Source organism: Antedon bifida, chromosome 10 (genome assembly GCF_963402885.1).
Source record: "Antedon bifida chromosome 10, ecAntBifi1.1, whole genome shotgun sequence".
NCBI lineage: Eukaryota > Metazoa > Echinodermata > Crinoidea > Comatulida > Antedonidae > Antedon > Antedon bifida.
In genome coordinates, this window is record NC_136235.1 from 4570334 (window position 1) to 4595522 (window position 25189).

General features: G+C 32.4%; 2 protein-coding genes across 7 annotated transcripts; both read right to left on the reverse strand.

The window, feature by feature from the left end:
- Positions 1 to 2848: 2848 nt before the first annotated feature.
- On the reverse strand, positions 2849 to 8076 carry LOC144853918 (uncharacterized). Of its 3 annotated transcripts, XM_078711786.1 has the most exons (6): positions 7993 to 8076; positions 6173 to 7330; positions 5979 to 6059; positions 5667 to 5744; positions 4728 to 4827; positions 2849 to 4319 (listed from the first exon to the last, which is right to left on the reverse strand). In XM_078711786.1, the coding sequence occupies exons 2-5, from the start codon at positions 7299 to 7301 to the stop codon at positions 4754 to 4756; spliced, it is 1362 nt and encodes a 453-aa protein (XP_078567912.1). In that variant the 5' UTR covers positions 7302 to 7330; positions 7993 to 8076; the 3' UTR covers positions 2849 to 4319; positions 4728 to 4753. The 3 variants fall into 3 exon arrangements, with proteins under 3 accessions (XP_078567912.1, XP_078567910.1, XP_078567911.1); XM_078711784.1 differs by lacking the exon at positions 2849 to 4319 and having other exon boundaries at positions 4336 to 4827; XM_078711785.1 differs by lacking the exons at positions 2849 to 4319; positions 7993 to 8076 and having other exon boundaries at positions 4336 to 4827; positions 6173 to 7410.
- Positions 8077 to 9235: 1159 nt separating this feature from the next.
- On the reverse strand, positions 9236 to 23802 carry LOC144853596 (adiponectin receptor protein-like). Of its 4 annotated transcripts, none has more exons than XM_078711324.1 (7): positions 23664 to 23802; positions 22178 to 22549; positions 18341 to 18815; positions 15642 to 15825; positions 13327 to 13514; positions 12179 to 12372; positions 9236 to 11778 (listed from the first exon to the last, which is right to left on the reverse strand). In XM_078711324.1, exons 2-7 carry the CDS (start codon positions 22523 to 22525, stop codon positions 11608 to 11610), a joined length of 1560 nt encoding a protein of 519 aa, XP_078567450.1. In that variant the 5' UTR covers positions 22526 to 22549; positions 23664 to 23802; the 3' UTR covers positions 9236 to 11607. The 4 variants fall into 4 exon arrangements, with proteins under 4 accessions (XP_078567450.1, XP_078567451.1, XP_078567452.1 ...); XM_078711325.1 differs by having other exon boundaries at positions 22178 to 22553; positions 23664 to 23799; XM_078711326.1 differs by having other exon boundaries at positions 22178 to 22553; positions 23713 to 23795.
- Between the last annotated feature and the right edge of the window lie 1387 nt (positions 23803 to 25189).

The following is a 25189-nucleotide window of genomic DNA, read 5'->3' on the forward strand; positions in this document are numbered from 1 at the left end:
TAGTATAAATATATCACAAACCAAAACAAACAGCTGTGTTAATTATTAATAGTCTGATTTTCAGATACAAACATGCGGAGATTAATTATTTAAGTCTTCTTCATGTCATTAAAAATATCCATAATACTATTGCATAACAACGATCGGGTTGCCTAGACGACAGCCTTCAATTGGGAAGTCTTACATTACATAATTTTCTAGCAAACAATATCATCAGACAAACAGATCCGGTATACTCGCATTTGATAAGAGTGGACGACCATCCATTAGTAAATCGGAAGCAAGTCTCCCAAGAGAAACAATCAGTCACGCATGAGTGGATCCTCGAACAGAATTAACTTATAATAATAATGAGTTGTTCAGTAATAACAAGGACATTTTACTTAGTTATAAATAACTAGATAGGATTATCACAAATAATGAAACACAAAATTTAACCAAAACGGATATGAAATAATTCCAAATGATAGAAGATAGATTTATTAAATCTTTTACATTTTTCTATGATTATAGTACAAAAGAACATGATGGATCAATCTCTCTGTTTAAAGAGTGATAGATAAAATGAAATATCTGTATTATACTAGCTCTACTCCCAAGGTCATGATATTTCCGCCTAAACCATAGGACTGATACCCACGCAATTCATTGGGGCATCTTCAAATTCCCTGAAGTGTTTAGAACGAGATAGAATGGCAATTCCCTTGTAACGGCAGAACATCATAACACACGTGCAGCAATTCTCTTTACACGTCACACATTCAGGCCGGGTATAAAAAAAAGTAATAAATTGTAATGGCAATAAAGAAACCCATTAAATTTATATCTGGATGAAGAAGATGATGATGACGATGACTCACAATGATTCAAAATTGATATTGTGATAAGATGATGACAATGATGATCAAACAATGACTAATGATCACAATGATTCAAAAGTGATAGTGTGATAAGATGATGACCATGATGATCAGACAATGACTAATAATCACAATGATTCAAAATTGATAGCGTGATAAGATGATGACAATGATGATCAAACAATGAATGATGATCACAATGATTTAAAATTGATAGTGTGATAAGATGATGACAATGATGATCAGACAATGACTAATGATCACAATGATTCAACATTGATAGTGTGATAAGATAATGATGACAATGATGATCATACAATGACTAATAATCACAATTCACATACAGTAAATAGGATAATAATGATAATGAAAGATAACGATAATGATGAAAATGTGATATTTAATAATAATATTGCAGTGAAGATGATCATGTAAATGAAAGATGAGGATATCAGTAAATGATGATGATGATACAACAATTAGATGGTGATGATGATAATAATGATTTGATATTGCGGTGATGATGCAGTCATGATGCTTTATAGCCCAAGAATGATATTTATCATGATATTTTTTTTTTTAATTAGTATTGAGTTTTTTATCCAGTCCACTGCAATGTAATATGAATGTGTAAGTAAGAACATCTGTTACAAAATAACATTTAAATGTAATAAATCTGTCAATCCTATTCATGTCTTCTTACATTTTGTTGTATGAATCTTTATTTAGTGATGTTATTTGAAACAAAACATTTAAAGCCCCCTTCCCTACGTTTTTTAGATCTAATTTAAGATCACAAACTATATTTAATGTAAAAATAATACTATATGGTCCTATTGCGATAACTTTTTTCGTCTTTAAACGGTTAAAAATGTGAAAAATAAGTCGATTCTAATAATTATAGCGGCCCGCTATAAATCCCAAAATGCATTGCGCGCGGATTGATATTTTTGTTTTTCACCTGTAATTCGCCCACTTTTCGATCGATCGTGAGGCCAAAACAAATGGAAGACTCCTAACTTTTCAGCGAAAATACCGGGTTTTCCCCAATTTGTATCAACGGAGTCTGGCAAAAATAGAAAGACAATTAATGCAGCAACTATACAACGTCAGGCTAGGTATATAGCTAGCGTATGATGTTCGTACGTTACCGATGTTTACCAGCTAGGCCTACAAAACTAAGCCTAGCTAGGCTAGGCCTAAGACCGTCCACGAGAGGTCGATCGCCGCGAGCTACTTAGGTAGTGCATTGTTTCTCACTTTTTATCATAATTTACCATAAAACGTACATTTAAGACAAGGAATGACATGGTTTAATGTTTTTAAAGTGATATATATGTATTATTTTCCAAAAAACGTCCAAAATTGCAGGGAAGGGGTCTTTAAAATACAGTATCATAATGATGAATGCATTATAAACTGGTAATTTCGCTGCTGTTGCTTCACGTAACACCCATGTTAATTTACAGAGTAAACATCATAATATTGCCAATACTTTCATATTAAAGATACCATCAATACAAAATTGTTTATATCGTATTATTCGTCGATCTCAACCCACGCATTCATTAACAATGAATTCTGACAAACAAACAACAATCCTTTTATCTGCAATACATCTACTAGACCATGCTTATTTGCAGTAGAAAAAAAACAGGGCAATTAATGCAGAAATGTGGTTGGTTAATGTACGCGACGATCGTGCATTCATCTAACTTGAGGAAACGCTATTAGTGACATTTCCGATATTACGGCACAATAACCAAGCCATCAATCAATAATTGGTGAGGAAATAGTAATATCCTAAAAGCTCATTACATATTCATGAGATAAATTTATCAATAATTTGTGCTTTAAATTTGATTCTTTTAAAATAACATTGAGAATATATTGAACATATTGCCATGCTAAATATTCTCTATAATAAATGATCAAGTCTGATAAATGACACAAAATTACTACAGTAGTTACAGAGATTTTTGCTACTTTTTATTGCAAATAATGAAAATAATAGTTTATAAATTATAATTTATCAAAATAAAAATATAGTTCATTTTTAAGCAAATTCGGTAGGTAAATTAAAAAATATGAGTGAATTCAATAATTGTAAAAATGTTAATATGATTACTAAACTATTAAAAAAATATGTCATAAATTTTATACTACCTGCACTATATAATTTTACTGCAAAATAATTTCTAAATGTGTCATATGTTATTGATAGATACTTCAATGTTATAATGACACTACTCTCTACGGGCACCATAACCTGGTAATACACATCTATGTCTGGTAGCAGCCGGTGTAATCCATTAAACATATTTGTGTAAAACGAACAATTAAATATATATCCAAACAATAGTAAACATGATGTTAGCATACATGTATTTGTTATCATAAACGCACTACTATTCATGTACCAAGCATAGATTAGTATGTCTCCAATTTAGTGTAAAAATATGAGAAATGTAGTATAACTCATTTATACTGTACTACTTAAGTTTAAAAAAACCCAAAATGATATAATGTTATAAAATGAATTGAATGAGTGATTCATTATGACCCACCTAAATTGAAAATTTGTGTTTAATATTATAAAACTAGCTATGTATTCTGACCGGTTAATATAGGCATACTACAGTAATTGTTATTCTGTTAAATTTAAATCTGCCTACACTATCTCCTAAAATAAGGATATCACCAAAATAAGATATAAATGGGTTTTATATTATACAAAGTGAATATTAAATTAGGTTTTCCAAAAATGTAGTTTTACAGCATTATGTTTTAACTAATAATAGAGGGCGCTACTTAATAAATTTGTATGGAATACAGGTATTATAAGTTCATTTACTTATGTAATGATGATGCTGCCCAGACCATTAAGACAGACATTTTGATATATTTGTCCTAAAAAATATGGACAAGATGATGCATTTAATTACACTGGCCCACTTGAGACACACTCGGTCCACGATAGGAATAAATGGTACAAAATAGTAGAACGCGGTATGTCTAACAACGATGAAGCGTACTGGTATATACAATTTTATATTAAATTACAATATTAAAAAATACATTTTATTACATTTATCAGAAACTTATTTAATATTATAAAATGTAAACTAGAAAACTAGATAATTTTAAAAATTGTAAGCACATTTGGGAAAATACATAAAAATAGATATCGTTGTGGACGGACTCATTATGGCACAATGACTACAAGTTCAGTATGCAAACATATAATATTATACAGTGCTTTGTTGTAGCTGAAGATTCTAGTGTTAGATACTTGAGGTCAATTTGGTAAAAAAGAGCACTCTTGTCAAATAAACATTGGAAGTATTTTAAAATGTATAAAACATATAATGGCAAGATGGCAAATAATACAAAAAAAATTGTACTTGCTTGAATCAGTACAAACAAATGTGTAAGGCAATTGGAAGAACTTCAGGAGATCTTTAAGAAAAATTTAAAGAGTATACAAACCTAATACAGTATTTTGTCTATTAACACATTTTCCTATATTAATTTCACCCATAAAAGAAAAAAAAAGTAGTATTGTGATTGGATAGCAAATGAAAGATGGCCTCTAAGCAGAGGATGTAACATAAAGATACGAACAATTGTTATTAAAAATGATGGAGAAAATAATACTTTAGAGGTATTAAATGAGAGAATTCGTCAGTGGGTAAATATTTTATTTACACGTCACTATTGGGTCAAGAGTTCTATGGTAAGGAAGCATGGAGTAGGAGGTGCAAGTTCAAGGCCTGTCAGGAGCGTAAAAATTGTAAAATACATTGATCTCATTACCAGTTAAAAAACCAATTTCTTTTTCTACAGTATACATACATTAACATTCACCTGATTACCCATTTGGTTGGTTCTCTTTACAATTGCAACTTCAATGCCCTTAGTTCAATTTCTAATTCTTGTCGCCTCTGCTGTTCTAGATGTAATTGACCTGAAAAAAATTGAAACATTTGTGTGGTTGAAATAAACATTGTTTAATAATTTTAAGAATTAAGTGGTAATAATGCTGGAAATATTCAGTAAATGCAGTCTATACTGTCTAAAGAAAACAAAGTGCATATAATCCAATGGATATGGAAATAACCTTTATATTTATTTTTTTACTTGTAGGCCTAAGAGAAATAGTGATCAAAATAAATGCACTCTAGAACATTCTTTAAGGCCTTAAAAAACTAAAATGGTAAAAAATTAAAGGAGGAAAAGATCAAGGAGAATTGTATTAATAACCTATTCACACCTAGTCACAATATGTAAACAGTTGTTACATGGATCATTTCCTCATGCTAGTTTGTCAGTGTCATGTAATGTAAACACAGTGTAAAAAACATAGAAAGATATGTGTAGATTCCGCTGTTACATTGATGTTATCTTTGAATTGTTCCACACATTCATACCAATATGTTACCTTTTGGCACTGCTTCCTATTATCTTATTGAACTTATCAAACCATATTTCCCACTACGCAGAGGTCTTCGTTCTGAAACGGATCCTCTTATGTTAACGCCACCTAGAACTAACCCAAAATCTGTGCCTAAGGGCTTCTTTGCTCAGGCACCAGAGATCTGGAACCAACTTCCTTGTTCCATCCGTTACATTTCATCCTCTTTTCAATTCAAATCTCTCCTGAAAACTCACCTATTTTAATAGCTATTCTTTTCATGTTGTGCTGTGAGACTCTGGTAATGAGGGCTTTATAAATGTTTAAATTTTGTTATTATTATTTGGGTATACAGTGAAATATGATTAATATCTTCATTGGTTCAACATTACCTTGAACTGCAGTTAGTTTCTGCTCTACCTTTCTTCTAAGCTTTTTTTCATCTTCATATCTTTCCTCCCAGTTTATAACTGAAAAAAGAAAATAAACAGTTAGGCCTATCCTTACAGTATGTATTTATTTTTAAAATTTAAAAACAAATTTGTACAGGATAGAAACATATCAGATATAAACTGTTTTAGATTTGTCCTGTTAAGCTAAAATAAAACTGTAAAAACCACTAATAACTACAGTATATCCTTAGCGAGGGTACAGTAGTATAAACCAACTAAATATTATTCAATATTTTCAAAATATTTCCTTACCTGATTGACTTTGCTGTTTTTGTATTTTTTCTGAAGCTAGTTGAAGTAGTTCCTGTGCATTTTGAAGTATTTTTACTGGATCTGTCAAAACGTAAGATATAATAAATTAATAAATCTTGCAGTCAAAGAGAGAGAGAGAGAGTCAATGTCAATCGGTTTATACATTAAAACCAATTTAATTTTCTATACAGTACCTTCTTTATCATTTTGTTTATGGTTATCAATAAAACTACATTCTTCTGCTGTATAATCCAGTAGTCCTTCATGTTGTATAGTTGTACTGGTAACTAAGCTGTCTGTTCTATTATTACTACTTCTTAAATCAAAATGCCTTGTATCTCCAGTGTTATCCAACAATTTATTATCAGAAGGTAAAGAAGAATCGGAAAGTTTTAAAATTCCAAGTTTGTAGTCTTTTTCATTACTCAGATACTTCTGTAGTGATTTCCTAGCTGAAGGATGTCCACTGCTGGTTGAAGACATCTTGATAACTGGTTGTTTAGCACCATCAATATCTAACATCCCATTGCTAAGATCTGACACTGATGTCATAATGTCCTTACGAGAGTTATACCTTCTCTTAGCCTTTTCTGCAGATCCTTGTATAAGGTTTTGTGTGCTTTGCAGTAACCGTTTAGAAGCCAAGACATCACTGTGAATACTTCCATTCAAGCTATCACCACTGCCATTTTCTCTCCAGCTAAAGCGATTATCTGGAATAGTCTTTACAGAGTTTTTAAAAGGTATGTTTGATGTGAGAATTCTGTCCCTTTCTCCATGGGATTGTACTCCCATACTATTAATTTGAATCTGAAACTCATCCCATAGTTTCTGCTGCTGCACTCCAGGATTATCAGTAGCTAGTTCAATATTGATGGCATTACATTCTATTCTGGTTCCAAGCTTATGGTCATGGCAGTGCTTAAGGAATGCTGATGGCGAGAAGAAAATACTACAGTCTTTACAAGAGATACATTTTGACTCTTTATACACTTGATATTTGGGGTAGTATGTTCCTGTCTGTGTACCTGCTGCAGAAGTATGTTTTACAGGAATCTGCACATTAAAGCTAAGATGTGATGATGTCTCTTGAGCACTAGACATCCTGCTAGAAAGACTTATGCTGCTTAGGCCACTATCCATACTATGAGACTTGTAAATACATGGTGATTCAACCAGTTTGGAGTAAGAGGTGCTTTTTCTTGCACTACTGTGTCTGAATGGTGTGCTCAGTTTGGCTTGTTCTCTGTCAAGCAGTGATAGAGCTTGTTCAAGATCAGCATCAAACAAGGCTTTTCTTGAAGCTGTCGGAGATTGCATCATTAGTTAATGCACTGCCATAAACTGCAAAACTGTAGTAAAACAAATACAAAAAAAAGTCTGTAACTTACTGGAAAAAAAAAAAATAATGCAGATTTAGGCCTACTTGAACATTGACCATCCACACGCTTTGCCCTTAACCCTAATAATCTTGCTGGAACTTTGGAAATAATAATAAATAATATGGCATTCAGATGCATCTATCTAGTGTGCAGTAATTCTGTGTATGCCTTCTACCCACCAGGCTCATGTCATGGCCTGCTTATAAATAACTAAATATGATGACATTAAACATATTGTAAAACTAATAGGCAGGCATACCAGCCCTAACTAATGCTAGGCCTAGTCTACTAGTACTACTGCTGTACTAGTACTAGCCTCTCTTCTCTCTACTACTATTCTACTAGCTAGCTAGGCATACACATTTTGTTAAGTAGGCCTCTCAATTTACTAGCTAGCTCCTAAGAATAGCTAGGCTAGAGCTTATCTAGGCCTACTGCCAAAGATTGTAGCGCTATTCTAGCTAGGCCTACTAGGCCTAGGTACTTGTCTAGTAGTAGTATCATACGGCCTAGCAACCCACCAGGCCTAGAGCTAGGCCTAGTACTCTAGGCCTAGCCTAGTTAGGCGGCCTAAGCCCCTAGCCTAGAATATTTATGAATGGTTTATTGTTCAATAGAGAAGATAAACATACTAGGTCTATATGAAGTAACCTCAAATGTTGCATTAAGTCTTTAATTTAGGAATTTCCTCCGAAATATTGTTATGTTTACGTTTTGATCATTTAAACTTCAGAGGTCAAATATAGGTCATGCAAGTAACGAACAATTTTGTAATGTTGATTTTGAACGATATTATACATTAAATTAAAATTTAATTTCAGATTTTAAAGTTCATTTTTCTATAACGGTGATTTATTGTATATGTTTCATTACAGAAATAAATTATTATTAAAATAAATCGGTAGCACTAAATAAAATATTTTTAAAGACAGCAAAGTTTTAAAGATGGCCGCGCCCATTGAACAGTGGTTATAGCAACTGAATAATAATACAACTATACTTTATTTATACTACAGCCAGGCATAGGCGTTATAAATTATTAGGCAAACAAAAGCTTTAGCCAGTGTGGTGTTTTACAGAATTTAATCATAAATAATTACTATTCTAATACCGTAACTTGCATACAAAAACTGCAATCAAATGTTATAATAAATTAATACTATAGTAAATACCATCCATAGCCTAGCTAGGCTCTAGTAGTAGTAGAGGGTGGGTGTAGACAAAAGCACAGAAAAGCACCCTTCTTAATAGTCTTATGGAAAATGTCATGGGCCAAATAAAAAAAAAACACTGCATTAAAACCAATCCAGACCAGAAAATATATTGGCATACATTAACTCGATAAGCCAGAATTGCTGGGTGTGATTAAATAAATAAATAACACATTTTTGGGTTCAACACTCATTTGAGTAGCCATATTGGGGACATGTCATTTGTTGGGTAGCCTACTACTATTATTATTCTGTTCTCCTGTACTGTTACCATTTTCAGTACAGTAGTACTGATTTAAAGACACTAGCTAGAACTGCAATGTTTGACGTTTTGTAAAAATAATGCATATATATAACTTTAAAAACATTAAACAATGCACTAGGCCTACCTAAGTAGCTTGCGTCGAAAGTTCACTCGTGTTGGGATTTATTGTGGGTCGCTAAAATGATTGGAATCGACTTAATTTTCACATTTTTAACTGAGACGAAAAAAATGGTCGCAATAGGTCTATATGGTACAGTATTTATTTTTACATAAAATGTAGTGTGTGACCTTAAATTAGGTCACAAAAACATAGGTCTAGTGTCTTTAAAGGAAAAATAAATAAACCAGTGATAGATTAACAAAAAGATGGTTATTAAAAATAATAAACAGCAAGTCAAATTTGTTTAAAGTTTATCCTTTTAATAGATAATTTAATCATTTTTCTAATATTTTTTACAATTGACTAATAGTTCCCTACCTATCGTCGCGGCTACAAACCTTGCAGGTGACGGACGATAACAACCTAATAATTATAGCACGTTTTATTACAAAATTAGTATTTGATGGTTGGATATCTTCCACATCAGTTGTATGCTTTATTTGTACCTGTTCCATGAGTCAGTTGTGCTGTCATGTCAGCCAGTACATTGAAAACAATTCATTGCAATTTTCTTTCCAGTTAAATTCATTCTTTAAACAATGTTTACAAATTATAGAAATAAAAAAAAGAATTGTACAATATTATTTAAAGGTTTGCATGTCAAATAAAAAGCAAGCAGTACACCATGTGTTTTCAAAAGAAAATAATTTTTGAGAATGTTTTGGTTTTGAAGCTACAACAACCTTCTTATAATAATCTGAATATGTGGCACTCTTTTTTCACCAAGGTCTCGCAGCGATTGAAAACAAGAATTACAAAGATGAGTTTTGCGAACAGCTAAACTGTCCCAACTTTGAAGAATAAGGTGGTATGTTCCAAAGGAAAAGTGCAGTAGTTTAGAGAGTTTTCGCACAAACATAAAGTTATGTTTTTAATTAAGCCAAACAATAGTTTCATCTCAATATGCTGTTTATCAATCAATGCAAGTTTGAAAATTCCTAGCTAGACCCCAGGCCTTACATGATTTGGTTTATGAGAGTGGCGTATGTTGTGTGCGCGATATGTGTGTTCTACACTTCCGCCTTAAAGCAAAATCAAAATTAACAATTATGCTAACGCAACCGCTAAACTATGTTATGCAAATAGTATAATGTTGACGTCATCCTTTAAAGTTCTTGTGCAAAAAATCCCTAATATCTTCTGTAACTCTATTTTATTTCCTTTTGGGAACACATGTGTACGTACTGCAAAACTAAGAATTGTACAGTAAAAGTTTACAAAAAACAAAAATTAAATTAAAGTCCTTAATAATAGAACACAATAACATAACAAATTACCTAATAAAAGCTATAATTTGTGCAGTGATGACATATTAAATGCAAATTTGTTTTTAAATATATACATATCTAAATATATAATATACTTAAACCAAAATATTTTGATTTTCTACTCTGTCTATGCAGCTCTTTGATTTATACAATGTTATAATTAAAGGCATATAATAGATTTAAAAGTAAAGTCGTTTGGCAGTGGAAAATAAAGATTAGGAGAGATGTGCCATAGACCATGAGCTAAACTAGGTCTACACTATCAAATATGGTAGTGATATGACACCATCGTGTACATATATGGGCACATCACATTTGTTTTGTCACATAAAGTTTGATAGTGTAGACAGAGCTTATTAATCTTGTCCTTTGTATATGATCCTGAATTTGTTTGTAATTTAGGTCTATCGTTCTCCTGAACACCACTTAGGCTTTGTTTTCTGGTAGGCATATTAAAACAAGAGCAATTAGAGACTAGGCCTTTTCAATTTTGTTCAATATATTTTATATATCTTACATATTATGTCAGTATGCTTAAATTATTATCTCATTTAATTTTTATTAAAAATACCATACCAAACAAGGTTAGTCCATTTTTATTACAAAATATTCTAAAACATCATAATGTAGACAATTTTCAAATTTTGTCACACAAGCTACAGTACAACAACACTAAAAATAGTTGATATTTAAGTAGCATGTGAAGTAATGTCTTTAATATTCTTATGTTTGTAGTTTGTATGATGCTGTATCATGTGATGTAATACTCTTCAAATTTCTACAAAATGCACTTAATAATTTCAATTTAGACCTCTTTAGTCACTCAAATGTGTGCAATGTTCCCACGCTTCAGTTTACCCTACCAGCACCAACAGTTCAAAAATGATAATATCTTCTTGAGCAAGTTTGTGAGAAAAACGGTGCACTGTACTGCGATGTATCACATGAATTTAGTTTTGCATCTGGCAAATGTCAAATGTAGCCAATTGTATGAAAGCTGCTAATAATAAATGTTTTTCATTTGAAAGAAGTACCTGATTATACATCAGTCCAAGTTGTTATAAATGCAAACTTTCATGGTAACAGTTTTGGTTATTCCATATTACCTTCAAGATTGATATTATGATATGATTGATGTTATAAAAATGGCACCATTTTTGTAGACATTTTTATCAAACTTGTAAATAGTGTAATACTCTTCATTTCTATTATGTACAAGGCTCCAGGAAAGAATAACCCTGTGTTCATCTGGGCTTCTTCCATGGATAAATGAAGTCGAACGTAATACTATACATTCCTGTAATGATTGCCTGAGTTGTGAGATTGAGTTGAGAACATTCATTTTACATTACAGTTTGTGTCAACGTTGTCATAAATATTGTTTCAGTGTCTACTTCTAGGCCAGCATCACATTCACCCACTCGTTCGCGATACTTTGCCATGAGGTTGAGTCCATGAAAATGTACAAACGCTGCTGCTATTACCATTATATGAAATATCTGATGACTTTGGAACTGTAAAGAAAACGATGACAAAAAAAATATACATTAGTCTAAACAGGTGTAAATTTTAAAACAATAAAACCAGCCTTTGAATACAATAATAATAATACACAACATTATGCATGCGCATAAATTTACATAGATGTACATACAATTACTTGCATGATTATTATGGATGTGTAATTTAAAGCCCATATTCAAGATATTTATGGGACGTTTCTTTTTTTTTTCACAATAGGGACAAAAATCATCATGAGCTAGGTTAGGTAGGCACCTATTTACCATCACTTCTGCTGCTAGTCCCTTGTTTGAAAGGGCACTTCAACAAAAAAAGGGGTGTGTCCAACTGTGATAAGCACAGTGGGTTTTGCAAGGGTTAACTCATTCACAATTATTAATGAAAAAAACTGACCCATATATCACATTTTCCAGGAAATAGTCTTTCTGGAATCCTAACTGCATATAAAACAGCGCCACCTATGTATAGCGAACCCATTAAGACCATCCATTGCAGTGATCCAGCCTGTAAGGCTAAGGTGAAGCCATTGAGAACGACAAAATGAATAGCTGGTATTATGGCGCTTAAACCAAGCGTTATAAATACGGCTGTGGAGAACAAAAATATACAACATTATGTATGTGCATAAATTTACATAAATGTACATACGATTACGTACATGATTATTATGGATGTGTAATTTGAAGCTGATTAATGAATAAGTGTGTACTTGTTGAGTGTGAAGGCATAATCAACTTTACATAATCTCATTCCAATTTAAACTTGTAGTAGTATGCAGTATTTAGTGCTTACCATTTAAATAGCAAAATCTGAATTTTTTTTAACACAATGTTTCTAAGGTCTTATTTCTACTTAGAAAAAATAACTGGTTATTAACGGTGTGAATAAATTAGTTAGATTCAGTCTTAGAACGCCATTTAACTGGTTACTGCTGTGCTGCAATGCAACGCAAATTAACGGTTATTTGATTGACAGCTTTAGTCAACTAAACTGCAGTAACGTTAGAATTAACCGCCAGAGCTCATTGCATTTTGGGTACTGCTAACGATTTCTGATTTAAACGGTTATTTAGAGCAAAAATTGATCAGAAATGCAGTCGATATAAAAATTATATTTTAAATCTATGTTGAAATAAATTGTTTATTCGACGCTATGCAGCAGAAACAGACCCTAACTGAATAAGTCACAAGACATTATTGATTAGAAACCATGGTAAGCAAACATTAAGCAGCACAATTATTTATCAGTAATTCAGTAGTAGTTTCACTTACTAATTTAATTCCATTTAAAGATGATTGAAGTAGTACTAGCAGTAACACAAATTTTCTATTTTTGAATAACAATTTCAAAAGTAGATGTGGTATGTGGGAGTACTGTATGCAAGGTGTTTTTTGTTTGACTGACTGAATGTAAGCAATCAATACCTAAGATATATCATCCCTTTTACTCTGCGTTTACACAAACTGGGGCATCAACACCAGTATTTTGTTTGCTGTAAACTCCAGAGTTTTGCTAGGCGATGTGAAAGGGAATTTACTTACCAGCTCGTATAGGCCTATAAGCAGGAGTGCTAAATTTATCTCTCAAAGCAACAACAGCAGAGATAAGACCTAAAATGACTATCAAACCAATGTAAAGGCAGCGCTCCAGATTATCACAGTAAAATCCAAAATACAGCCATGGTATAAATGATCCAACGATGAGTACTGTTATTCCTGAGTAATCCAGTCTGTTAAAATAAAATTAAATGTTAAATTAGGCCAAAAATAAGTCAGTAATTCATCAGTGTGTCTTTAGTTCAGTCAACAAAGTTTACCTTATGTTACCAAATAATAATTTTTGTATTTTGCAGTTTAAAAAATCACCACCAATACCAGGTATATACCATTAATATGTCTGATTTGGTGTTTTAACAATTAGTGAATTATTTTCTGCTGAGCGTCATGATGTACAATTTAACTAGTTATTTATCTCAGCAGCAACAGACGTGATCAGGATGTTTCTACCATCCCTTTTTAATAGGGATTTTTACATTGTTTCTTGTGTACAGTAGATGGATATGATTTGATAGACTAATACATATTTGATTATGTTCTCTGTAGGAGAGATTTAACAGCCCTAGTATTAAAAGCTTATGTCTTAATTACGAAAAAAACCTTGTTATGATAACTATCAAGGACTATAATGATAGTGAGGTATGGCTTGAATAACAAGTCAGGGATTAGTTGCATCCTAGTAGGATACAACAAGCCAGGGATTAGTTGCATCCTAGTAGGAACCACTTTCTGTAGATTTGAATGCATGCATATTTTTAACAATGTTATTAAAAATCGCACTATGGAAAATTGGTTTAATTTACTGAAACAAAATATTTTAGATAATGTAAATAATCAATGGTCAGAGGACCTCGCATCTAAAACGTCGCTATCTTTTTATGCAAAGTTAAAATCAAAGCCGGATCTTGAAAAGTTTTTACTTGATAAAACAAATTTTAATGGTGCCCGTCTTAAATTTCAAGCCCGTTCCAATACTCTCCCTTTAAATTTTAAATTAAGTAAATGGACCGTGGATAATGATGGTCTCTGTTTATTGTGTAACTCTGGAAATATAGAGGACATATCTCACTTTTTATTTAGTTGTGATGCATTACAATGTGTAAGAGAAGAACAGCTAAATATACTTAAACAAGACTTAATTTTTCATAACGAGTTAGATGTTTGGGAAACATTCTGCACCAGTAACAATGACGAAAAAATGTTATATGTTCTGGGGACGGATACACTTCCCCTCAGTAATAATGTTCTATTGAGTCTTGACAAATTTTGTAAAGTATACCTAGCAAGATCTTGGAAAATACGAAACAATCTTATACAACTCGCAGATAGCATGTAATGTTTTTGTTTTGTTGCGGTATAGAGATCTTTTTATTTTGAGTTTTTAATATTACTATTTTTTTTTTTTTTTTTTAATTTTGGTACAATTTTTTTTTTTTTTTTTTTTTTTTTTTTTTTTTTTTCAGTTACTGTACTACTTAAAAATTGTTTGTATTTCTTTTCTTTTTAACTCATTGTATTTTGCATAAGTGCCGTACGACTACGATAGCGATCGAGTCGGCGGTTGATAATTTTATTTTGTATCTGTTTGTTTTTATTAATTTGTATCTGTTGAATGTCTATCTGTATATAGAACGCACCGTGTATGAACGGGTGCCACCGTTGTAAAGGTGTAGTTTCAATAAATTATTATTATTATTACATAAATTCAAACCTTGTTATGATAACTATCAAGGACTATAATGATAGAGGCATGGCTTGAAAGTTCACAAATAAAGAGTAGAATTTAAAATGCTAATGAGAGCTTTGAATTGTCAAAGGTAAAAATGTTGTTTTATTCAGACTTCTCGACTATACTGATAATTGCATATTTCTAATCAGGTTCCCGCGAAGGTGCAATTTCTCCCGATTATTTTTCATATGGAAAAAACACCCAGACACTGTATGTATAAATATATTATTTACTGTAGGCTCTACTACAGGAGGCTTTAGTTTGTTAATTTAACAAATGGTGAAAAATGCATTGTTTTCTATCTTTTCCATGTCTGCAAAGCACCTGCGCTGGCATTCATGGTTTATTATAAATGCCGATTTGTTTTTCTCAAATCGTCCTCTATGGTAAGTCTGATATTTTTTGTTTCCAATTATTTTAGTGCCCGCTCTTGTTTGGCTATGCTTTCGTGATATGATATGATTTACAGATGTTTCTGATAATTGTAAGTAAGGATGAATGTTGAGTGGACGATGGTCATAATAATGTGATGACAACAATAGCAATGAGGGAAACTTGACCATTTACTTACTTGCTAAATAACTTGGCAGCTTCTAGTGAATGGCAGTAACATGTGTGGAAAATCCAAGAGAATCCCATACAAACGATGGCACTAATAAAGAATGCTACATACACAGTAATCTCTTGCCATTTGATGTCTGCTAAAATTGATGTCACCAGGTAGTAGATCATAAGTGAAAAGAAAGCTAAACAACCTGTAATGACAAAGGCATGGATTATAAGATTAATATGCAAGCCAACTTGCAGGGGATGTCAGACATGTGAATGTTCTATTGTAAGTCTACATACACACATAATACAATATTGTACTTTTTGGTTAAAAAATACATTAAACAGTTTAACACCCACATGCTCTCAACAATAACTATAACAAGCATTAGTATGTAAATTTTATTTAAACATGTGTGTATGGTTGTGTATAGTAAATGGTTAACTGACCAAGTACTATACATCTAACCTTGACTGAAATGAATATCTCAACCCATATTGATCACAGTAACAATTAATTATGCAATGTTACGACATTGATTAATTAAATTCAATAAACCATTGTGCATGATGTATACTGAAAGAAGCAGCTGTTATGGGCAGTCCATTGGGGTATTTAAAATTCAATTATTGCATTTAGTCCAGGAAATGGTCTTACTGTTATTGCTATTATGAGGCTATTATTATATTGCTATAAATACTGGTACATTATTGTTGTTCATAGATTAAATGTATCAGTATAGAGCTCTCTAGAGAGTGGTGGTCACTACAATAGAAACAGGTACTATGCAGGTACAGTGAGTGTAAAAATGAAGTTAAAATACATTTAGATAAAGAATCAATTAAGCAAAAAAGAAACAATTATTAAGCAGCTTTTATTCAACTTTTTATCTTCAGTTCCTACCATCTACCAATTTAATGATTGTACACAATATTGAAAGTACTGTATGACAACCCTTTGCAGAAACTTTGGACCATGGAGTACATTACTCCATGTTTGGACCTAATCCCATTGTGGTAAAGAGGTCTCCTTATACAGTAAAGGAAAAATAAAACCAAGCTAAACATTGGAATATCCAGTCAAAAATTATTCTTAACATCTTTTAATCTGTAAGCCTTCTATTTTGCACATTTAGCTGGGACCTCTTTTACATGTACAGGTAATGACACACACTATGGCAGGAATAATGCTTTATAGCAATTTCTGTGTGGAAAAGTCTCTGCTGAAAAAACTGCTGAAATGCAAACATTGATTTGTTCAGTATTCAGTACTAAACCTACAACAATAAATGTTTCAAATGACATGTGGATAATGATTGGTTATTGCGTCAGGATGATTCATTAAACCTACTGTACTGTTGGCTAAGTAATTGAGTCTTCGCCATATACAGTATATGTAATGCAGTAATAAACAGGTTTTATTATTATACCTACTTAGCCAGACTATACACTACTATTTTTAGAATTAATATTCAATATTGTACAGGTACTTGAGTTACAAACTGCTTATTAAATGTTTGCTTAGAAAATGTCAATATCGAGTTGAGATTTTTCTGGTTGTTATTTATATGATGGTTGTACATGATGGTCCCTGTTAATTCTAATGTTGTTGTGTTGGAAATAATATTGTACCTGCTAATTGTTACTGCCCCTTCAGTAGTGGAAGTTTGTTTTTAGTTGTACACAGTTCTATTAATTATTCAATAGCAGTTATTAATATTAGCTTAACAAATTAATGTATTTCTAAAATAGAAAAATATATTAATACAGAATATAAAAGGTGAACACTTTTAATAATGATCACAATGGTACAGTAGTATAATAGAAATATTAATTTTATTAATAATTGTTTTCCAATGTTTATGTTGAATGTTTTTTCTAAGGAACGGAAGCATTATCATGATTGTACAAATTGCCATCTGCATTTACTTTTCCTTGTTTATGATCTCGTCAGGTGTTAAAAGATAATCAGGCTGCTCTGTGAAACTTCCTTTATGAAAAATATTTTCTAAGGAAACTGTAGTATGTTTGCGGCAAAACATACCAATACAATTGTGAAGGATTTGCTTTGTGGTGTAATATACTTACCAAGAAGATGTGTCCATATATTTCCGGTTTCTGAGTGTATTCTGAATATTGATTTAAAACAGACTTTAAACGATGGTAGCTGTGGTCGATGATAATCATGAAGAAATTCATTATCTCTTAGCCAAGAAGGTAGTAAATTGTAATGTGTGACCTTCCATACCTTGCGACCATAACGTTTAGCATTTTTTGCCGTGCTGGCCGCAGCTTCAGCAGGACGTTCGGCAAGACCTCTGTGCCGTTGTTGTATATCATTTTCATTATAAATAATATTCTCCATTATAATACACTAAATTAACCAGTTTACAGTCCCTCAAAAGTATATGAATTTTTGTAGAATAATAACACTACAAAAAAATGTGTGGCTTGTACAATCAGCTAGAAATGAATGAGCATGTGAGTAGGCTAGCTGGTGGTGTGATTTGCTATCGGATTGATTTGGACAAAGGTTCATTTTTATCTTTCATATTGAGCACTAGATAGCAATAGATAGTGATTGCATACATTATTTATACATAAACAAGATATAGTATCCTGACTCTGACATTACATTATGTAGAATTTATGGCAAAAACATACCAACCACAATGCAATCGTGAAGGATTTGCTTTGTGGTGTAAACTGTAATATACTTACCAAGAAGATGTGTCCATATATTTCCGGTTTCTGTGTGTATTCTGAACATTGATTTAAAACAGACTTTAAATGATGGTAGCTGTGGTCGATGATAATCATGAAGAAATTCATTATCTTTTAGCCAAGAAGGTAATAAGTTGAAATGTGTGACCTTCCATACAAAAGCCTCCTTCACCTTGCGACCGTAACGTTTAGCATTCTCTGCCGTGCTGGCTGCAGCTTCAGCCGCCTTATCCTTCATACGACCAGCTCGTTCAGCCACCTCGTGAGCGCGCTCCGATACACGTTCAGCAGCCTCGTGTGCACATTCCGATACACGTCCAGCTGCTTCGGATGCACGCTCCTTTGCACGTCCTGCAGCCTCTGCTGCTCGTTTTGCTGCTTCCCGGCCAGCTTTGACAGCTTGTCGGGGAAACGTGATCATGTCTATGTCGCATTCTTCATTTTGATCAATATCTGAGTTGTAATCATCACACTGTAAAAAAGGACAATTGTGAGATTATTCATAGTTAGTTAATTCATACTTGAATGGCTACTGTAACACTAAGATAAGACTCATTTATATAGAGGCATACTGTAGTGTTAACATGTTAGGGTCTGTTTCTGGTGGGAGCACATAATTACACATTGAACTACAACCTGCAATTCCATTTTTTTTGGCAGGTTAATTTAAAATACCCAGTTGTCACTGTGCAATTTTTATCTGCAGTGAAAAAAATATTTGATTGACTTTAAAATTATTTGATTATGGTTGGGTGGGAGTGTAATAACCTGTATGTACCAGAAATTAAAGATATATCAAAATATATTTCAACCTTAAAACTATTGTACAGTAGGTACAAAAACCAAAACTGGCTATATACAGTGTAGCTGCAATTAATGATGCATCATGGCTTGTGTGAATATAGTTTCATAACATAAAATACAGTAAAGAAATATCCTATTTTGTTTACGGTAGAAAACTGTTTTGACTTTGACTTTGCTTGACTTTGACATTTTTTTTTCTATTGAATTACAACCTAATAAGATAAGATATTGTTTGAACAAAAACATAGATGAAAATGAAATGTGGTTTCCTGATGTCACAGGACAGACATTTTGAAATGGAAATAACTAGTGATCCTTTAGCCTGTCCATGTGTACTGTAAGTGTAAGATATTGCAACTAGTTACACAATACGTAAACCATATAGATTCCAGAAGTAAAACAGAGTAAAGTCCGCTTTGTTTACATTTAATTCAGGATATTGTGTATTATTAAAATTTAAAAAGTAAATACACAATATTTATACAAGGAAATCACATTATAATAGTCAAAAATGGTTTCAGTTTATTGTAACAGTTAGTAGGATAGTTTTGTTCATTATAGAATTTTCAAAGTATAAGGTGGTATTAAAGGTAATACTAAAAGTTTAATAGGTTTATCTCTCAAGCTAGGCCTAGGCTTACTTTGGCTAAGTAATATTCAGTAGTATAAATCAAATTACTGAAAAAAAATAACAATGCTGGATCTCAATGGAAATACAAATAAAATAACAAAAAAGCTAAATTAAACCGTAAAACAGAAATATTTAACATTAAATAGGGAGAAGCTTTCAATTAGCAATGAGAACCTACGCATAAATGTACTGTTGTTGTTTGGACCTAGAAACAACCAAATACGCATGCACACAATGAATTAACATGACGTAGCTCCTAGCTTATCGTAAATAAATATAAAGCTCCTTAATAACATGCAAGATGTTGGATAAGTTACTTTTATGATAAACTGGAACGCTATTTAAGATACTTACAGAATCTTCTGATGATTCACCTTTGGCATGACCTTTGTGCCGTTGTCGCAAATCATTTACACTATTAGTAATATTCTCCATTATACACTAGTAACAAGTTTACTGCACACTAATACTAATATGAATTTTTGTAGAATAATACTGTTTCAAAAAAATGTGTGGCTTATACTGGTACAATTAACTAGAAATGATTGAGCATGTGTAAGCAGGAAAGCTGGTGGTGTGATTTGAACAAAGGTTAAAGTTTATTTTTCTACTAATATTGAGCACAAAAGATAGTGATTGTATTGCCCAGTATCCTCACTTTGAGTAATTATTTAGTTGTCACTATACTATTGTCAGTCACTTTCAGAACTCAATTTGTTAAAAAACTACAGTAACAATACCTTACAATACAATCTTACTTGCATAACGGAACCTAATCAGTTTGCCATTGTTAAAGCAAGGTATTTTTTGGCATTACAATATAACCATCTTATTATGTTTTCTCTCCTTTACTTGCATAACAATTGTAGGCATATTCAGATATTGGGTACAGTATAAGAGCCCATTCCCTAAACTATACATGGTATACATGATGGACCATAGAATTGGTTCTCAGTTTACTAAACACCTCCTTATGTTTGGCCACCCTACAGTTTGTTTTGAAATAAAATTTTGAAAATTGCAATTATGTCATGATTTATTTTATTCTTATAAATTGTGTCTCATCGAAATGAATTCTACTGTGTGTAATTGTTGATCATTATCAAGTGTTTTTATAATGGTACCAGCAAGTTTGTACTTTAAACATTTTGATAATCGGTATGTCTTTTACTTTAATATACAAGAACCATTTAGTGTGTAGCTCTTTATGGTTTGTACACCTGAATAATTTGTTTAAAAACAGATAAATATATTTAGACATTCCATTGATATAAGGGTGGGATTAATCAGCGTTTGTTTGACAGTGATCAAGAAAGTTCAAATACAATTCTGCTGGACTCTTTCATCCACAATCATGCAAAATTCAATTGATAAAACCGATCACAATGCAGATGGCGATTATTGAATAAAATATACTAAATAGTATCAAAACAAACTTTGTTTTCCTTTTTGTCTATATCCAGGTCACCCTGATATCTTTGTTGAGCATTAAGTAGTTTTCTACCTTTTATTCTGACTCACAAGACTAGAATCTCTTAATCCTATCTTCTGCTCTTGATCTGATAATATTTTATTTCAATGATATTTAGAATTCCTAATTACAGCAACCATTAAAACTATGACTGAAATACTGAGTTTTCAGATATTATGGTAATTGTCATAGAAAAATGAAATGGGGTTTTTTTTTTGGAAATTAAATTTGTATTTTTTTTACTGATATACGAATGGAATATTATTTGAGATATAATACTTTCTCTAGAAAAAATTGAATGGCTCTGTAGGAAGTGCAAAAAAATAAATAAATAACCTTGCGAAATATAATCCCATTGTTTTAGACACCACTCTTTTCTCTAGTCTATATTTAGCCATTTTTTAGGTCTAAACTCTATGTAACACAATCTAAGTAATTGTTTCGTCCATACCATTATTTAAATAACGCAGTGTGTTAGATGTTGTGCTTCTGAAGCCATAGTTCGTCACATTGCTTGTCTCATTAGACAATTAATGTACATTTACGTTTCTCCACCTAGGTGTACAAATGGGTAGCTGGTACTGTAGGGTCAAGACACAACTGCACAGATTACTAACTGCAACCTTACGACAGTTGTGTGTTCCATACTGTATGTGTTGAGTGCTATGCAAGATTGATATACAGTACTGTACTTATTATAATACCAAGACATTTTATTTCCAGTTTACAATTTTAAGAGTAGTTAGTAGTAGTAGTAGTAGTATTCAGTCTATAAATGGATAGGTTGGCCATGTCGTACATATAGTAGATACTACTCTATGTTAAAACACTCAAATATACAAATAAGAACAATCATCAACTCAGTGTCACCGCAACCACACTGCAATTTAGTAAATATGTGTGAACAAGTGCTAACAACAGTACTTACTGATGGAACCCTGCTGTACTTTTGACTGCCATCACTATCAGAGTCTGGACAGACTTCAATTTCATCTATGGTTTCTTTAACACAGTTTCTTGGTTTCAATGGTACAATTTCTTCAGTTATGGTACTAATGTCAAAGGTTAGCTTTCCTTCTGACGTGTCAAACTTGGCTAATGGAGCTTTCCCAATTAAATCCTTCGGAATCATGTTGTCAGTTTTCGTGGATTCAATGGGATTGTCTTCTCTTTGTGTATTACAAGAACTACTGCTACTGACTGTATTCAATTGATTACTGACTAGATTGCGTTTACGAAGCCCACCTAGGCTATTGCCATCATTTGAATCACTCATCAATTCCCTTTTACTTTATAAATTCTATCTACAACAAAAAAAACTTTATTAATCACAGATTTAAAATACAAATAGTTTTTGAACTCAGTTTTAATGAAATCTCAAGAATAAATTGGTTGTTGATAGTAACTATACATTATGTACGACTATCATGTCAATCAACATTGTCAACCATGTCAACAGAAAATACTAATTTTTTACACACATGGTCAATATTAATATATCGACTGTGTCAAGTCATTGTTTCTATCGGCACAGTCAAGTGAGCGACCATAAGGTTTATCGCAAATAGCTTGCACAATGCATCTACGTGATTTGTTGTTTGTACGTACGCGTTGTGACGTTTGCTTCCAAACCCTTCCCACCATGCGTCACACTCTATTTGCGATAAACCTTATGCTGAAGGCAAAGATTGTATAGCGCCGGTACCATAGGTAACTGTTACCAAGCTTCTATCTTATAACACTACGCGCCTAGTAAATCCATGGACGCCATTCGGGCGGACAGGTTATTATTGTGATTTAAATGTAAATGGTTTAAATTTTGCAGTCCGCCTCGAAGTATCTGTGGTTAACCATCTTGATTGAGGATTGATTCATGGACAAGGGAAGAAATTATGTAAACAAAGTAAAATAAAAGTTTCTTTGGGACACTTTCCGATTAATTCTGTGTGTTTACATTGAAGTGCTTGGTTAGACAACTTCGTTGTTTGACCGAAACATCGTACGAAATTGCCTTGACAACGACTTTATTCCGGTTCAAATTTGTCCGCCGGAATGGCGTCTATGGATTACAAACGTCTCACCCAGTTAGATACACTTACACTACACTTACAGTACAGTAGGCCTACGTTTTGAAATTTTTTAGATTTAATGCAGACAGTCAGGTGATGAACAATGTAATCTAGGCCTACGTCTATCTCAATTCAAGCAGCCAGATTTTTTCCTCTATAACCTGTTTTTTGTTTTAAATCTTACCTACTAGGCCCTACTACTACTAGCCGCGCCTAGGCCTACAGCTATCAAAGCTCTACCTGCTTCCTGGGCTAGAACCGACAAAATATAAGACTGAAAACAAAGCCTAGCCGAAACATACCAGATATAACATTAAATATTTAACAAAACGTCATACGGTTTACCTTAATCTAATAACTTCCTGTTGATAAAAAAAAATCACACTATAATAACCTTAGTTAGCCTTTTATTATTGTTATTATATTGACTTTTCTTCTCTCGTTGTCGTCGTTGACATACGAACGATTCCAAAATCCATTCACACACAACACACACACTACTGTCTCTCTCAGCTCTCCCAGCTAGGCCATCATCCACAGATATGATATTTTTGCTGCATGCTGCCACCTAGAGTTATATGAATTTGAAACTAGTGTGACCAATACACCTGTACCACCACCTGGCTGGTGTTGTATTACAATACACACGTACAAAGTTGATACTGTACCTTAGTTAGCATAATCCTATAGAATGAAAGCTTTTCAATTTCTTTCATTTATGTAAGAAAAATGTATGTTTATCTATTTATTATATAAATGGCCCTTAAAAAATGTAATTTCTCTCAACTTTATTTTATCTTTCAATGCACAGCCAACAGAGATAAAAACCATTACCAATAAATAAACAATTTTAGATCTATAAACAGATTAGAAAATATATCAATATCATTAACATTAATCTTTGAAATAAACTTCTCTTGGTAACATATACTTGCCCAAAAGGTACATGAATTATTTCCTTGAGCGTTGAATTTCAAGTCTATGTTTAAAAAATGAATCTAAATTAAACTAGATTTGAACTCGTCACTTTGACGAGTTCGGGTTATCCGCGCAAACGCAACATGCACATATGTTAAAATATCAACGGCGACAATTATTACGCCATCCTATGACATGAATTAAATATATTTACAGTGCTATTTTGTGTGTGTATATGTTATATACAGTGTAGCATAGATGAAATTACGAGACCCATCTTTTAATCCAATTTTTAACATGATAATGTCATCAAAATGAAGCACATAGATAGCAATTTTGGAGGGAATTATCTGAGCAACCACATAGTGACGTGTTGATGAAATTTGAATACGTAGAATATGGATACGCGCACTTTTAAATGTCATGAACTATGACGCAAAATATGAAAATACGACGTTTATAATTCAACTGGCCATATGATGACGTCACAACCTCCAATGTACATCAATTCAACAATTCAACAGCTTCCAGAAAACGTTTTAATTATGAGTATCACTTTTCATTCTGAGGAGCTATAACATATTGAAATTTATTGGAATGGTGAAAATAAGTGACCAAAGCTATTCAGGCTTTTGCACATGATTGACGTCATAAACATTTTAAAAACGGTAAATCGCGCGAAAGGTAATTGATTGACCTAGATAATATCAAAATATGGGGGGAAATAGAATACGGATAAGTGGAGATGCTCTCTATTAAATGTGATGAGCCATGACGACAGAGACAAAAATCCTATATTTTATATTTGAGTGGCCATACGATGACGTCACAATATCTGGTTAGCCATATTGATGCATGATCCGATATCTACAACTCATCTACTTCCAGAATATGTAGTAATAAAAATAAACTTCACCATGTAGTTTAGAATCTATGACTGTTTAAAAAAAGGC